Below are 14,568 nucleotides of genomic sequence, written 5' to 3' on the forward strand. Positions count from 1 at the left end.
GGTGACGATCTTGATGTACTACCGTCGCAGGGCTTCGCCTAAGCACCGCTACAATATTATCGAGGACTATGGTGGAAGGGGGCACCGCACACGGCTAAGAATATGATCACGTGGATCAACTTGTGTCTCTAGGGGTGCCCCTGCCTCTGTATATAAAGGTTCAAGGGAGGGGGGCCGGCCGGCCAAGGTGTGGCGCGCCAGGAGGAGTCCTACTCCCTCTGGGAGTAGGACTCCCCCCTTTCCTAGTTGGAATAGGATTCGTGAGGTGGGAAAAGAGAGAGAGAGAGAAGGAGGGGGGCGCTGGCCCCCTCTCTCCTTGTCCTATTCGGACTAGGGGTGGAGGGGCGCGCGGTCCAGCCCTGGCTTCCTCTTCTCTTCTTCCACTAAGGCCCACTAAGGCCCATATACCTCCCGGGGGGTCCGGTAACCTCCCGGTACTCCGGTAAAATCCCGATTTCACCCGGAACACTTCCGATATCCAAACATAGGCTTCCAATATATCAATCTTTATGTCTCGACCATTTCGAGACTCCTCGTCATGTCCGTGATCACATCCGGGACTCCGAACCACCTTCGGTACATCAAAATGCATAAACTCATAATATAACTGTCATCGTAACCATAAGCGTGCGGACCCTACGGGTTCGAGAACAATGTAGACATGAACGAGACACGTCTCCGGTCAATAACCAATAGCGGAACCTGGATGCTCATATTGGCTCCTACATATTCTACGAAGATCTTTTATCGGTCAGACCGCATAACAACATACGTTGTTCCCTTTGTCATCGGTATGTTACTTGCCCGAGATTCGATCATCGGTATCCCATACCTAGTTCAATCTCGTTACCGGCAAGTCTCTTTACTCGTTCTGTAATACATCATCCCGCAACTAACTCATTAGTTGCAATGCTTGCAAGGCTTAAGTGATGTGTATTACCGAGAGGGCCCAGAGATACCTCTCCGACAATCGGAGTGACAAATCCTAATCTCAAAATACGCCAACCCAACATGTACCTTTGGAGACACCTGTAGAGCTCCTTTATAATCACCCAGTTACGTTGTGATGTTTGGTAGCACACAAAGTGTTCCTCTGGCAAACGGGAGTTGCATAATCTCATAGTCATAGGAACATGTATAAGTCATGAAGAAAGCAATAGCAACATACTAAACGATCGGGTGCTAAGCTAATGGAATGGGTCATGTCAATCAGATCATTCAACTAATGATGTGATCCTGTTAATCAAATGACAACTCTTTGTCCATGGTTAGGAAACATAACCATCTTTGATTAACAAGCTAGTCTAGTAGAGGCATACTAGTGACACTCTGTTTGTCTATGTATTCACACATGTATCATGTTTCCAGTTAATACAATTCTAGCATGAATAATAAACTTTTATCATGATATATAAGGAAATAAATAATAACTTTATTATTGCCTCTAGGGCATATTTCCTTTAGTCTCCCACTTGCACTAGAGTCAATAATCTAGATTACACGATAATGATTCTAACACCCATGGAGCCTTGGTGCTGATCATGTTTTGCTCGTGGAAGAGGCTTAGTCAACGGGTCTGCAACATTCAGATCCGTATGTATCTTGCAAATCTCTATGTCTCCCACCTGGACTAGATCCCGGATGGAATTGAAGCGTCTCTTGATGTGCTTGGTTCTCTTGTGAAATCTGGAGGTTTAGGGTTCGCCCACATTTTTTTCTCACAGGTCAATGAGGTTGTTTGACACATCGACAGTATTAGATTACCATATAATTATGTATTCACAAAAATTACCTGCCATCATGGCACGACATTTTTCATGTACCTATCAAGTTAGATAAAGTGGAACAAGTTTTGCAAGGCTTGTCGTAGTCAGGATTAATTAGCGAGACGTCGTAGTTCAGGTTCAGCCACATTAGTCAGGATTTATCAGTGTTTTTTATGCACACAGAAAAATGATCGGCATCATGCTGATATGTTTACTTTAACCCAAATAACTCAATTAGTGAGATGGATAAACGCGAGGTGCATGTTTCGTGGAACAACACCCATCCGTCCAGGCCGGGTCGCTTTCCCCCGAGACGTCCCGTCACGCAATTTACTACGCCTTTTCACCCCTCCCCACTGTCATCTACCTCGCCCCACCCACCTCAGGCAGAGTCAAGGCAGACCTGTGTCTCTATTCTTCGCCGCCCAAGGAGAATCCACCAGACGGAGCAAAGGCGGACGAACAGCCCGCTCGCCGTGGAGCTGGTCGACGGCGGCTAGGCTTACCCTCCTCCGTCAGTCAGCCGGGGCAGGCCTAAGCAAGAGGTACTCACCACAACAACACCTCCAGCATTTACATGTTCGGTCGTAATGCTCGCTCCTCACTGTTCTTAGATCTTGCTCTCATACTATAGGATTTCTAATCAAGGGGCCTTAGTTCTAGACGGTGAAGATGTCTGATTTATTTAGTGGGATTCAAGCAGCTATGGTTATCAATCGAGTAGAGAACAACGAGCAGTCACCTGAAGATTGGAATAGCGACTGTGATGGATCCGGTGGTTCATCAGGTTTGCCAGGCACGCCGTGCTTTACGTCCAGGCTATCTTTGCTCAAAGTTGGTTCGGTCATAGGCCAGTTTAGTGATTTTAAGTGACAGTTAATCAAGGAAACCGGATTCGATGGAATGCTAGAGCTCAAATCATGGCAGAAGATCAGCCTTAAGTACATCGCTTACCTAATGGATAGGGTTGATGTAGATTCCAGCATAATAAATTTAGAGGGCCAAGGTGTGCTTGAATTACGTGACCAACACTTTAATTATGTTTTTGGCATCCCATGTGGTAATACAGTCATAGAAGGTGAAGGTGTGGAGCCGTCAGAAGCATGTATTGAGTACACGCGTGTGGCTGCATCATTTAGCGAAAGAGGCACGCACAGTCTTAAAGCGGCTGAGGCGTACTTAAATCGAGCCATCACAGAATCATCCACACAGATAGAGAAGGACTGTTTCAAGATTGCATTTGTTATTTTTGTAGTCGGTCATGTACTTGCTCCTACTGCTAAGCACGATTATATATCGATAGACTTTTGGGCTGCACTGAATGATATCAGCAAGATAAAGGATTGGAATTGGGGAGGATATGTACTGAAGCATCTGTTCCAAGCTGTGAGGAAGTTCAAAGCAGATGTGTCCAAGAGAAACCCAACTGTCCACATAGTTGGCTGTCATCTGTTCCTGCAGGTATTTTTCACTCTGTTTTAGGGATCTTCATGAATAACTTTTTCCCGTACTTTTTGATGTTATTCAGATTCATATGATCATTTGTTTTGGCTAATGGGCTTTTTATCACAACTTTACGTACTAGATAGTCTTGATCTAGGCGTTCTAAACATGTTGCGAGGTGTAACACCGCGGATAGGTCTGTACAACTATGACGCGATGAAGAAGATGGTGGAAAAAATTACAGTCAATGTTGGTGCAGGTGAAGTTTCCTTCCACGGTGCAACGGTACCCCCGCCCCCCAGTGCTAAAATATATTACTGATTGGTAATGCAATCATTTTCATTCATGACATGCAATGACCATATTTGCAACTCAACAGGTATGGACCGAGCTGTCAGTGAGCAATCTAATTGGCTTCCCTTCTAAGGAATGTCCCACAGCAAAGCCGGCACCGGCTCCCAAGAGGGGAAACGCCACATGCACGCTGATGTTGCGAAGTAGTTATGCCAAAAATGGTCCGTAGGAGTTTTCAAATTACATACGAACACGCTACCCAAGTATAGTAAGTCACTTATATTCAGTCAAGGAGGCATTCAAACATTTTTTTCAGCATCATATTGTTTTCCCTCGCAACTAACCCAATTTTTATATTTTGATTATCCAGTCAGCGCAGGAGCTTGGTATACTTCTACGGGAGCAGAATGCTCGCGGCCTAGCAAACATATCAGAAATGCGTCAAGCGTTCTAGTCCAATATGTTTAATTTCACAGACAAGCTTATGTCATGCTTAGCAGAGAGTTGCACTTGTTGTAAGGCACATGGCAACAAAAAATGCATCTTGGAAAACGAAGGAACAAATACTTGCGACCCCCCCTCATGTATCAACAGATCAAACTCAATTCTGCACGCCGTTAGCCAGCAAGATTGGACCCCGACTACCAGCACCAGGCAACCCTGGAGGTAAACGATCCATCGTGTTTATGTTATGAATTTGAATGCATATACACGATGACCCAATCTGACACTACCCATTATCCATTTTTGCAGGTTGCCTGTCTGTCAATAGTTCCGTGTCTAGGAAAAGGGATGGCAATTTATCATCAAGCATACAGTCGGGCACAACAAAGAAAACATGTTCACGAGAGACAGAGACCGCCCTCACCGCAACACCAACATGTGGGCAAGAACCACTCAATCAAATCCCCATATCCCAGGATGCAACTGTCAAGGAATTTGCGAGCAAAATTGCTGCTTTTTATGATGACCTTACAGCCATCTTGGTTACTTACTATGCTGAGATACGTCCAACACCCGGATTCATATTGTTTGTATCAACCACCGATGGAGCACATTTGAAGATCGATCTCCCTCAATGCAAATTTGGAAGAGATCCTTGGGTCGCCGGATCAGTCCCAGTGCCACCAAACCCAACTATACTCAGGGCCATAAAAGACTGGATGAGTGCAACCTCGATGTTAAACCTTGAGAGGCAAGATCGCCCCCCCCCCCTGTGCAATAATTTTTTTACTGAATACTCACCATCATTTTTCATCTTCTCACTTAGTAACTGCATTTCCCCAATGAACCCACTGCAGGAAATGGATCGTGCATCCTAAGCCAAGACTCGTAACATTAGAGGGTGTTGAAATCCAGCGTCAGCTTGCATCTAACGATGCAATGACCCATGAGATGGCTACAACTATTTTTCGTAGGCTTGGGCAAGTTGATTTGTTTTTCTCAAAGGACAGTACTGGACAGATATGGAGGAAATTCGTCGAGCCCGACTTTGCCGTGAGTGTTCCCAGCATCCCCCTATAATTCACCCATTTGGTTGCTTTGATGAAAACCCCCCTGAACCGCATTTTTGTAGACAACTGTTTTATCGAACGCCGACCCAATGACCGTACAATCAATCAGGGCCAGCTTCCAAGAAGGAACAGCATCCTGCAACCCAGCTTCGTGCCGAATGGTAGGTCGTGTTATTAGAAGTATTGTTTAAGTTTGCAATGCCAATCACTGAGATGCCTATCCATATGCAGTGGTACATCCCGACGATACTGCCTGATGGTTGGACTGTCTATGCTTTTGATATGTTGCGCAAAAGAATAATTGTATTAGACCCAGCAGTTGGCCCGTTTGGCTATAGCAACCGTCGAGTCAGCATGCATGAATTTGTTAGCAACAAACTCCATGTCGCGTTGTTCACATGCCTCTAGAATTTCTTCAGCTCTTGGCATTGTGAATCAAGCCACTGGGGGCGCACTTTTCCGATCATAATGAGGGAAAAGATTGAGAAGTATGCTTTTGGCCCATCGACCACTCGCCCTTTGTAATTAGTTCACATATTACTCGCATTGTTTTAACTTGTCCCTTTGGCTTTTTTGAATCCACCCAAATGCGGAGATCAGACTGGGTTGTGTGCCACCTTCTTTGCATGGAATTATGATGGCGATAAGCTACAGATACCACTAAACAAAGTATGTCGGTCTAGCATCATACTCCCATGGAAAATGCATTTTTTGCTAATCCGCACCATCTTTTGCTGCAGGACACACTTGCATCACACAGCAGCCTAATGATCTACGAACTAATGAGGATGCAAGGCAACCAAACTCCAGTAGCAAACGACGCCCTTGAAGCGGTCAATGTATCATTCACTACTCTTTAGAATACCGTTCTAACTACCGGAAATTTCTTCCCAACTAGATTGTATTATAACTAGAGATTACAACCATTTCACGGGCCACCCAGCACAAAACTATGCCTGACGATCGGTTACTACTTATGTGTGTCGAGTGCAAATTTCTAGCACATCTGATAGAAACCAAATTTCATATGCAACTAGTTCACACTAGTTTACCACATACATTCAGAGGTACAAGTTCAACTGCTAGGACAAAAACAAAGGCAAGTACTCAACAACAGCTGATGGACTGCTAGGGTTACAACTATCACATCTAGAACACAAGCTTTTTTTTGTGGATGCAGTTAAAAGTTCACTGCTCCTAACCGAAGAAGCACTTGCAACAAAATGCTGCCAGCAGCATGAACAGTGCAAACCCTTGACATAGCCAGGTCCTTGATTCATAGCTAAATTGTCTATAGGAGCAGGAGGTAGTTCTAGCTGGGTAGAGCGGTGTTGTGCCACCACACTTGCTGCATCTCGTAACTCTGAGTTGATCCTCTCTAAGTGACGCACCCTGTCGCGGAGATCAATGAGGAGTTGTTTGAGGAACGGATCCTCAATACGATCGTCATGCCACACGTACATTTCACAGCCTCCAGTCTGACGGGATTTGACCACAAAATAACTTCAGAATGTAGGAATCATAGACCAGCCAACTAGTTTTAGTAGAACACATACCCGCGACTTGGCGCATGTCTTGTATCTTCTTCCAGGGTTATCATCGCTCCAGGAGATCCACATGGCGGCCTTGGGTCTCTCCTTGCACCAGCATGGCGTCGCTGGTTCGTAGTCAAGAGGACCTACCCTGTACGGCACCAGCGACCTGCTTGTGGCAGCCCAACGCCTCTGGGATGAACAAGCAGACCTTGAGCTCGAAGAGAAAGAGGACGACATGTGTTTGGGAAGTTTTGATGCTGCTGGAGTGAAGCCCAACGCAGTTTAGCCGACGTGGTGTATATATAGCCAAGGGCTCCCACCAACGGTCACCTTTCGGAAGCAGTGGTGGGCAACGGCTCTCACAGGTCACAAGTGTTTTTGAATTCACCTGCATGGCAGACCCGTCACGTGCCAAGGGAGCTGCTTCCAGAGCCATCCACAGTGATTTTATGGGAGTAAACTTAACACTTGAAAACAACACAAGTTCAACCATGATAAGTTCCGGCATACACCATTCATAGAAACAAACATTGATTAGTCATAGGTTTCAATGGCTGGTACAGTTCCATGCCAAAATACTTAGACAAGCACCACATAGGTTTAACACATAGCACATTGCAAAGCCCATCACACAATGGGCTTACAGAACTGTCAACAAGACAGCTACAAAAAAAGTACAACTTCCATCCTCACCGGATGTAATCAAACATGTCCTTGCACGCAGCAGCTCCAAAAGGGTGACATGTCGACAACATGGAGTCCAGTGTTCTACTCCTCCACCTCCACTTCCTCCATGAATCCTGGGTGAGGAGCAGTGTTACCCGAGCAGGCAATTGTCTCATAGAGCATCCTTTTCCGACGCAGGGGAAGACCAACCTTTTTCCAACACACATGAACAAAACGTTAAGTTGATCATTACTTTCATTATGAGTACTAATTCATGGAGGAACCAAGATCATGTAGGTTGGTGCTTACTTCAGGAACGGTTTCCTCCAGCTCGTAAGCATTGAAGTTGTTCGCATAGTGCGCAATGTAGCCAGGCGATTCACCGCTGCAGATCACAATATAAGAGGAAGATTTAAAGCAGCCCACTTAGCAATATAAGAGCGCGGAATGATGTATACTTGCACACACCTGCCACAAGCTATGTGCATATCAATGTTGTACCGAACAGTCCATTTGGAGATATCCATCTCCCAACCGCCAAACAGGATGGTCCCCAGGATTTTGAGCCCTTTAAGCAGCATGCGCACGGTCGCCCCGTGCTTCCTCTCGTACACTGGTGACCCCACCTGCGTGTACAATGGGTCCATCACCGTGACCCTGGTCAGCTCCATGTCGAAGGCGTACAGGGACCAGTCGTTAGCAAGCCACAGAGGGAACAAGAGCTGCAATCAAATGCAGGTAGTTTTCAGTGTCCCAGCCATAAAGAAGAAATGCAGCTGCTAGTAGTATTGAACGTACCAGACGACACATGCAGAGTGGGAAACCAAGCTTGGGCGTCGAAAGCATCGCAATGAGCACAACACGGGCGTTGTCAGTATCAATATTTTCAATGCGGAGCTGCAAACAAAATACACGCACGCAGATCTATCAGTTTGAATCACCATTCACACCCTTTTTCAAAATCATTTTCCTGCACATGATGAACTTACCACAACATCATGTGGTAGCAATCCTCTCCAGTTTGGGAGATCAACTCTCTGCATCATGCTCCTCTCCCTGTCGTTCCAGCCACGCACCCAGGCGTCAAGGCCATTGTACATCATCTCACCATGCAAACTGAATTGGTACTTCATCTTATGCCCATCTATCTGTAGCACCGTGGGGGTGTGATGCTCGAACCAAGTCCTGTTTAGGGACAACAATTAATTCCACTGTTAGCATGAGTCAAATCCGCTCTGTCCACATGCACATGTGCAAGCATTGGAAACAAACCCACCTGCTGAGCTCAGAAGCCCGACTGAGAAGTTCAACGCTCTCGTACAAATCCAGGCATACTTGGTTAGGGTAGAAAAAATGTTGTAGATCCAGCTCAAATGGAGAGTAGCCGTAATCACGTGCAGGTGGCAAAGCAGGAACAACCGCTGCAAGCACGTAAGCGGGGACACGATTAGCTACCTGACTTGCATTTTGCTTGAATAAGTGAACCATGTCTTTTTGTACTAACCAAGAGGGACCGGGTTGGTTTGTTCCCCATTACCAGGCAGTGCCAACCTCCTGTTCCCTATTGGTGTGGTCGTGGCAATTCCTGCAAGCCCATCATTTTGCATCTGCAAAGCATCCGGCACAACTGCTGCACAGAACAAAAAATGACCAAGTTCTCATTATAAGAACAATGTAATTTTGCGAGCGACATTCATTTAACTCATGAATTTAACATCATTACCTTCAGTCATATCAGTGTCTACGGACGCAACCACCGGATGATGGACATGCACATGATCTCTAGAGGAAGAACCTGCCACGCCAAGCACCTCATGCATGGTTGTCTGTCTACTGCACCTGCGGTAGACCACTGTTTTGCAAGGTTTGGCAAGGCAATCATGTGAGCACATGCAAACTGTATATCATTGATTCATTTTTGTATCCATGTTAAGGATAGCGTCACTTACCGTCAATAGCCGGCCCCTTGCCTTTGCGATCCACAATCATAGGCTTGTCCTCTGGTTCATCAACAGGCTCCTGGACAGCAGTTTCTACATAAAAAAACAAGGCATGCTCACATAACCAAGTCAACTTCAAAATCGTCAGTCGCCGTTATTACCTTTGCCAAGCAAACCCACAAGCACCCCAGGGCATGCATTCAGGTGAGGTCCTTGCACCCCTCTGGTTGCAGCAGCCAGACCATGAGATTCTGCTAAACACATGCAACAAAACGGAGATCAGCTTTTTTGGTGGCCCACGAACGATTTTCTGAACAATTTTTTTGGTTATTTTCTTTTAAAGTGGTAGTACACACCTGGTTGGACACATGTCTCCTTGTTAGCAACAACCACTGACATCAGAGACCTCGCAGCTTCGCGTGAAGTTTCAGCCAGATCTTGGGCAACAGCTAAGAAATAAACGAGATCCAAATCAACTTTGTTCGGGCCATGGTAATCAAGGGCCACATCAAGACACCCGAACACGCCCACGCTTCCATGCCCCACGCATCGCATGCATGTATGGCCCATGCATTGCATGCATGCAGGATCAAACAAACCGGTGCCTAGCGCTCGCGCATGCATGCATGCTCTCCCCCACGCACACGTACACAAAAGGTAATTACTTTTCTGGATCCATAGAGATAGAAGATTACCTGTCATCGTCCTGGGACGATGCGAGGTCTTGCTCATGTTAGGAAATGCTGCCGCCATTGGAGCTTGTTTCTTCACACGCCCCATGAAATCACCAAGAGTGTCCTCGAGGTCTCTGTGCCGTTTAGCATCCACCTTGTTCCTGATTTCTTCAAACACTTTGGCCTGTGTCTCCTCAACCATCTTGAGGAATTCATCCTCACGTTGCTTCAGGCGATGTTGCATTGCTTCCTTCATGGCGTCAAGAACCTACAACATGAGACAACAAGAAGACAACACAAGTAGTTAATAGTTGAGGACAAAACAGCAAGTTTGACCACAAAGGGAACAAGTGTAGATGGCTAACCTCTTGACTTATCGCTGGCTCATGGGCCACATCCAGGGGTAGCGTCATGCACACTAGGACTCGGCGTGGTCCAGGCTTGGGCTTGAGCCGGGCTAGAAGAAGCAACATTAAATGCCGACGATCTGGGAACATCCGCAGCCTGTAAGGGAACAATCGAACTGGATCTTAGCAACTATACTGTATTTATTGAACTTGCATTAAAGAAGAAGAAATGTACCTCAAACCCAGCATCCACACCATTCCTTGCTGCATGCTTTTTGATCTGCAGTTTCAACATCATATCCGAGTACGATGCTAGCCGAGGGAATGGCAGCAGCTCGCGTCCCTCCATCCCGTGCTCATGATAATCGCATTCAAATGATCTACGTTCATTTGAAAACAAAAAACAAAAAATGCAGTCAGAAGCTTGATTGCACAACACAATGATTTTGGAAGTGGTAAACCAATAAGCATTATTGCTAACCTGTGGGACAACAAGGCACCCCTGCAGACTAAGCTGAGCTGGCTCATGTAGTAGATCTTCCCTCAGCTTGGCCGCACCCTCTCTTAGACCCTCCACGACGTAGTCGCAGAAATCATAGTCGGAGATTTGATTTGGCTCAGCTAGAACGGGCAGTAGTTCATTGGCAATTTTTGGGTGTGCTCCCCTAGGTAGGAGAAACGAGGACGCGGCTATGATTGTACACGCCACCATCATCTTTTCTTTCTCTGCTCCTACCATGGCCTCCTTGCTTGCGTTCTAGATGATTTTCTTAACTCTAACCACAGGAATCTTACAAGTGCGAGCCATGTTTGTCTCTAAGATCGCATGCAAGTTCTCTAGCAACCGTTCTCGGTCTGCTAAGCAAGCGCCGCCCGGGATATCTATCTTCCTACCACATGGATTCAACCCTAAGAACTTTGCTACCTCCCTAGAGTTCACCTCAATGTAATTTCCATGTCCCATGTCCATCTTCATGGTTTTGGGATCGATCCTAGCTAAGAGGGACATGCTAAAGATACGGTTGTTGTTCCCCATATCCTTTATCTTGCACATTTCTTCCATCCCTACCCCGGAAAACACACCTTTGATGTTTGGATTCCATTCTCCGGCGATGGAATGGAGCAGCCTGGCATTGTACGCCGTGTTCAGTGTGGGCATCTTCTTGGCGGCCTGCATGGTCGAGGAAGAAGCTCCGTCTGGCACAACAGGAGGCGAGGAGAGCTTGGCCCGACTCCCCATCTCCAGCAGCAAACTGCATAATCTCACACAACGAAGAAAGTGGAGCAAGTGAGAAACTTGAGAGAATGGATCCGCGGAAGAAAGAAGAAAACCGAGAAGCCATGGAAGGACTATTACAAACCTTTGGTTCCTCTCCTCCCGTCCGAACGCCAGATGGAGTGGTGCCTTGTCTCTGTGCTGTAGTCTTGGGTACAGGGAGCACGTTATATACACATGCGCCGGTACAGGGCGACAATGTGCTCACCTCCACACCCTGGACAAGTGGTTATAAAATGGTCCACGTACGCCTATGATAGGCATCACACCTCCCTCGCTCTTTTATCTCGTTTTGGTTAGCAAGTCGCACAACACCACTCAATTCGTTTAATTCAGGGTAACATACACATCTACGAATAAACAAAACAATTTGCACGCAAATGTTCCATCCCGCAAGTTTAACCAGTAACTCACATGCAAATTTAAATAATACTCAATGGCCAGACTTTTTCCATTTTAGCAACACACACACATAGTGAGAATGAAACTGAAAAATGCACGTGGCGAACAACACCACTAACACCTTGAAGTACGTTTAGTTGACATTCTAAGCAACACACACGGCCTCAAACACTAGCATGCATCAACCTAATACATTATGTCGTTGAAAATATCATATCCTTGGATGCTTGCATGGAGGGCTCTCAGCGTCATCTTCCTCACACCCAGCTTCAGCATCCCACGTTCCTGACATGTGATCCCCATCCAACAGCTTGCATGCACCCACCGCCCCCGCATGCGCCATGCAAGGGTCAAAATCCGTTGTCTCTTCCTCCAACCACCACTGCGGGATCTCCGTGTCCGGATCAGCCTGCGAACAATTTTTTTTGATCCTCATGGATTAGAACACATGCACATGTTTGCACAATACCGGTACGAAAAGCTAATCAAAACTCACATTTTCAAATGATGCACCACCGGAAACAACCTCTTCTTCGGCCCCCGCGCCTTGCGCCATCACACTAGCCTACGTGTGTCAATGTAAACATTTTGTTTTTAGTCAGGTGAAAACAATGCTAAATCACTCGAAATTATGGTAGAAGCAAAGACCTCATCGACTAGACTGTCAACTACAGATGAAGGATCAGGGAAAACGAGAGCATCCAGCCCTACAGCTTCAGTAACCACCTGCGCGACATGCATGATCAAATGTAAGCTTTGCGCAGTAGATGAATCGATGGACATGGTTAACTCCCAAGTGAAGTTACTAACCTGCACCCCGCCTAGTGTCAAGGTGGAGCCAGATGTTTCGGTCAGCTCTGAAGCTGGTGAAACTGTGCTGCTTGCCGCCATCTCTACTCTTGTTTGGATCTATTTCCACTCCCCCGCGCCACGTCCATATATAGACAGCGAAAATTTTCGTTTTCCCTCCCGAGCAAGCACATTCAAAATTCAAACCAACATGGTGGGATGGTAGCCGAGGTTGGAAATTTGAATTATGTGGATGGGAAGCGCACAGGCGACGCCTAGCCTTTCTCTCACCTATTTCCCATGGCTCTCTGTGCGCATTTATACCGGGAACAGATGGACGGCGCAATGTATCTGTGCACACATCTTGTCACCAACTGCCCGGCCTTTCGCAGCACGAAAAGGAGCGTCATCATGCCCACCATTAAAAGTTTTTGGGAGCAGTGTTTCCATCACCTGTCAACTCGCACAGCCAATGGCATGCATCGCCTAAGCATGGGCAACGCTCCCCTCCCCCAACGCCCCCATGCCATCCATGAGAACAGGCCATCTAGCCGAGCAAGGCACAGGCACAACACAACAATCAGTGACTCACCCCAAAAAAAATTGGTCAACTTTTTTTTATCTATTTTTCCGCATAAAACAAATAATCGCGTGCGGAGCAAATATCCATCTCTGGCGATTTTCTTTTTTCTAACGGAAAACATAGCCTGATGCCACGGCCAACCAAATTTCATCTCATGCCATACCTGTTCTTGTAGTTACCAATTCACCAATCGAGAGAGGGCGCGGCCATTCAATGCATGTACCATTCGCCAGGCACATCTGTCTCCGTCAGACCAGGTGTGCTCACCCGTGAGGTAGTGAATGGGCCTAGTCAAAGCTATGATCGTGGCCCTGTCAACTCGTCGTTCACCGTCGCACGTCCCTTTGCCTACCTGTCAGGATTCATCGTCATGTACACATGGGAGCCATAGATTTGCGAGATCAGAGTTCTTGGATTTGCTTTTTTAGGCCAGGCTGGACCGTTTGACACACATTTGATGCAACGGTCACAATCGAAGCCAACGAAAATGCAAGCTCATCTAAACATCATCCTGGTGAACGTTCCAACACAGTCCCCAGCACACCCATGCAAACAAAACACTGTCTCAGATGAAACCAACACAAACACGAAAAAAATCAGTGCCTCGAATGAAACAAACCTTTGAAGCATTAAAACAAATTCTAAATTGTCAACAGGATGTCAACGATCCCATCATAAATTTATAATAAGTCATCCCTGATAATGAAAACAGTTTCCACACAGCCAACATATTAAGTTCCTCAGAGAAACTTGGGTTCAAAAGGTCCAGACTTCTTCGTGCCACAAGCATTGCGACGATGCCCAAGCACACCACAATTTGTACACTTCGGCGATTTCCTTGGCATTTTCGGCACGTCGCCTCTCTCAGGGCAAGTGGTGCACTTGTGCCCTTGCCCCTGCAGATAGTACAAAACCTTGATCTCTTCAACTGTTCCTCATACGGAGCTTTGTCTCGGCTAGTTGCCGGTCTCCCTCTCGGGCGTTTATTCTGCTACCCAATGATCCCTGAACAACTTGTTTCACCATCACAAGCAGGCCTTGTGCTGCCACCTTCTACCTGAAGCTCCCCTGGGTGCTCCTCAACTAAAACCTGATTTTGGTGCTCCCTTTCTGCTAGCCCCATCCCGTCCTTTTCGGCGCTCAATGGTAACAGAGTGGCTTGGACCTCCTTCATCATGGTCATAAAAACATCATAACACTTAACATTGCTATCGCCAAGCAGCACACACTCTAGTGCCTTCGTGTACATTGTGTGATGTCTGAATGTATCACTAGAAGGAGGCCCTCTGTCTTTCTGGTATCGGACCAAATGTGCAGGGAGAACATCATTTTCATCTCT

The 14,568-nt window shown here is 46.5% G+C and overlaps 3 protein-coding genes across 9 annotated transcripts; 1 reads left to right on the plus strand and 2 right to left on the minus strand.

The window, feature by feature from the left end:
- Positions 1–2,126: 2,126 nt before the first annotated feature.
- On the plus strand, positions 2,127–6,012 carry LOC125530634 (uncharacterized). 7 transcript variants are annotated; one of them, XR_015611751.1, is made up of 11 exons: positions 2,127–2,311; positions 2,401–3,227; positions 3,352–3,494; positions 3,589–3,771; positions 3,874–4,169; positions 4,257–4,698; positions 4,805–5,000; positions 5,080–5,178; positions 5,249–5,505; positions 5,618–5,686; positions 5,758–5,990. XR_015611751.1 is itself a non-coding variant. In XM_087537072.1 (10 exons), exons 5-10 carry the CDS (start codon positions 4,028–4,030, stop codon positions 5,875–5,877), a joined length of 1,068 nt encoding a protein of 355 aa, XP_087393198.1. In that variant the 5' UTR covers positions 2,127–2,311; positions 2,401–3,227; positions 3,352–3,494; positions 3,589–3,771; positions 3,874–4,027; the 3' UTR covers positions 5,878–6,012. The 7 variants fall into 7 exon arrangements, 6 of the variants coding, with proteins under 6 accessions (XP_087393198.1, XP_087393200.1, XP_087393199.1 ...); XM_087537072.1 differs by lacking the exon at positions 5,249–5,505 and having other exon boundaries at positions 5,758–6,012; XM_087537074.1 differs by lacking the exon at positions 5,249–5,505 and having other exon boundaries at positions 3,352–3,468; positions 5,758–6,012.
- A 1,082-nt stretch (positions 6,013–7,094) lies between these two features.
- Positions 7,095–10,941, minus strand: LOC125523817 (uncharacterized). Its single transcript, XM_048688888.2, has 15 exons — positions 10,661–10,941; positions 10,415–10,559; positions 10,198–10,336; positions 9,854–10,100; positions 9,515–9,607; positions 9,320–9,409; positions 9,168–9,251; positions 8,942–9,070; positions 8,723–8,848; positions 8,495–8,639; positions 8,208–8,403; positions 8,017–8,115; positions 7,687–7,940; positions 7,528–7,603; positions 7,095–7,428 (listed from the first exon to the last, which is right to left on the minus strand). Exons 2-15 carry the CDS (start codon positions 10,447–10,449, stop codon positions 7,321–7,323), a joined length of 1,821 nt encoding a protein of 606 aa, XP_048544845.2. The 5' UTR covers positions 10,450–10,559; positions 10,661–10,941; the 3' UTR covers positions 7,095–7,320.
- Positions 10,942–12,067: 1,126 nt separating this feature from the next.
- On the minus strand, positions 12,068–12,748 carry LOC125531355 (uncharacterized). The gene is made up of 4 exons (XM_087532948.1): positions 12,668–12,748; positions 12,506–12,583; positions 12,354–12,422; positions 12,068–12,266 (listed from the first exon to the last, which is right to left on the minus strand). The coding sequence occupies exons 1-4, from the start codon at positions 12,746–12,748 to the stop codon at positions 12,069–12,071; spliced, it is 426 nt and encodes a 141-aa protein (XP_087389074.1). The 3' UTR covers position 12,068.
- Positions 12,749–14,568: the final 1,820 nt, after the last annotated feature.

This window comes from Triticum urartu, chromosome 7A (genome assembly GCF_056163025.1).
Source record: "Triticum urartu cultivar PI428250 chromosome 7A, HENAU_Tu73, whole genome shotgun sequence".
Taxonomy (NCBI): Eukaryota; Viridiplantae; Streptophyta; class Magnoliopsida; order Poales; family Poaceae; genus Triticum; species Triticum urartu.

What these genes read in the sequence shown, in the direction of transcription:
- LOC125530634 (XM_087537072.1), top strand. Translation starts at nt 4,028, where the DNA reads ATGGCAACAAAAAATGCATCTTGGAAAACGAAGGAACAAATACTTGCG. An exon ending in AGCACCAGGCAACCCTGGAG is followed by an intron (nt 4,170 to 4,256) that starts GTAAACGATCCA and finishes CCATTTTTGCAG; the next exon opens with GTTGCCTGTCTGTCAATAGT. An exon ending in TCGTCGAGCCCGACTTTGCC is followed by an intron (nt 5,001 to 5,079) that starts GTGAGTGTTCCC and finishes GCATTTTTGTAG; the next exon opens with ACAACTGTTTTATCGAACGC.
- LOC125523817 (XM_048688888.2), bottom strand. Translation starts at nt 10,449, where the DNA reads ATGCAGCAAGGAATGGTGTGGATGCTGGGTTTGAG. An exon ending in TCGTCCCAGGACGATGACAG is followed by an intron (nt 9,608 to 9,853) that starts GTAATCTTCTAT and finishes TTTATTTCTTAG; the next exon opens with CTGTTGCCCAAGATCTGGCT. An exon ending in CAAGGGGCCGGCTATTGACG is followed by an intron (nt 9,071 to 9,167) that starts GTAAGTGACGCT and finishes CTTGCAAAACAG; the next exon opens with TGGTCTACCGCAGGTGCAGT.
- LOC125531355 (XM_087532948.1), bottom strand. Translation starts at nt 12,748, where the DNA reads ATGGCGGCAAGCAGCACAGTTTCACCAGCTTCAGAGCTGACCGAAACA. An exon ending in TTGACAGTCTAGTCGATGAG is followed by an intron (nt 12,423 to 12,505) that starts GTCTTTGCTTCT and finishes TGACACACGTAG; the next exon opens with GCTAGTGTGATGGCGCAAGG. An exon ending in GTGGTGCATCATTTGAAAAT is followed by an intron (nt 12,267 to 12,353) that starts GTGAGTTTTGAT and finishes AATTGTTCGCAG; the next exon opens with GCTGATCCGGACACGGAGAT.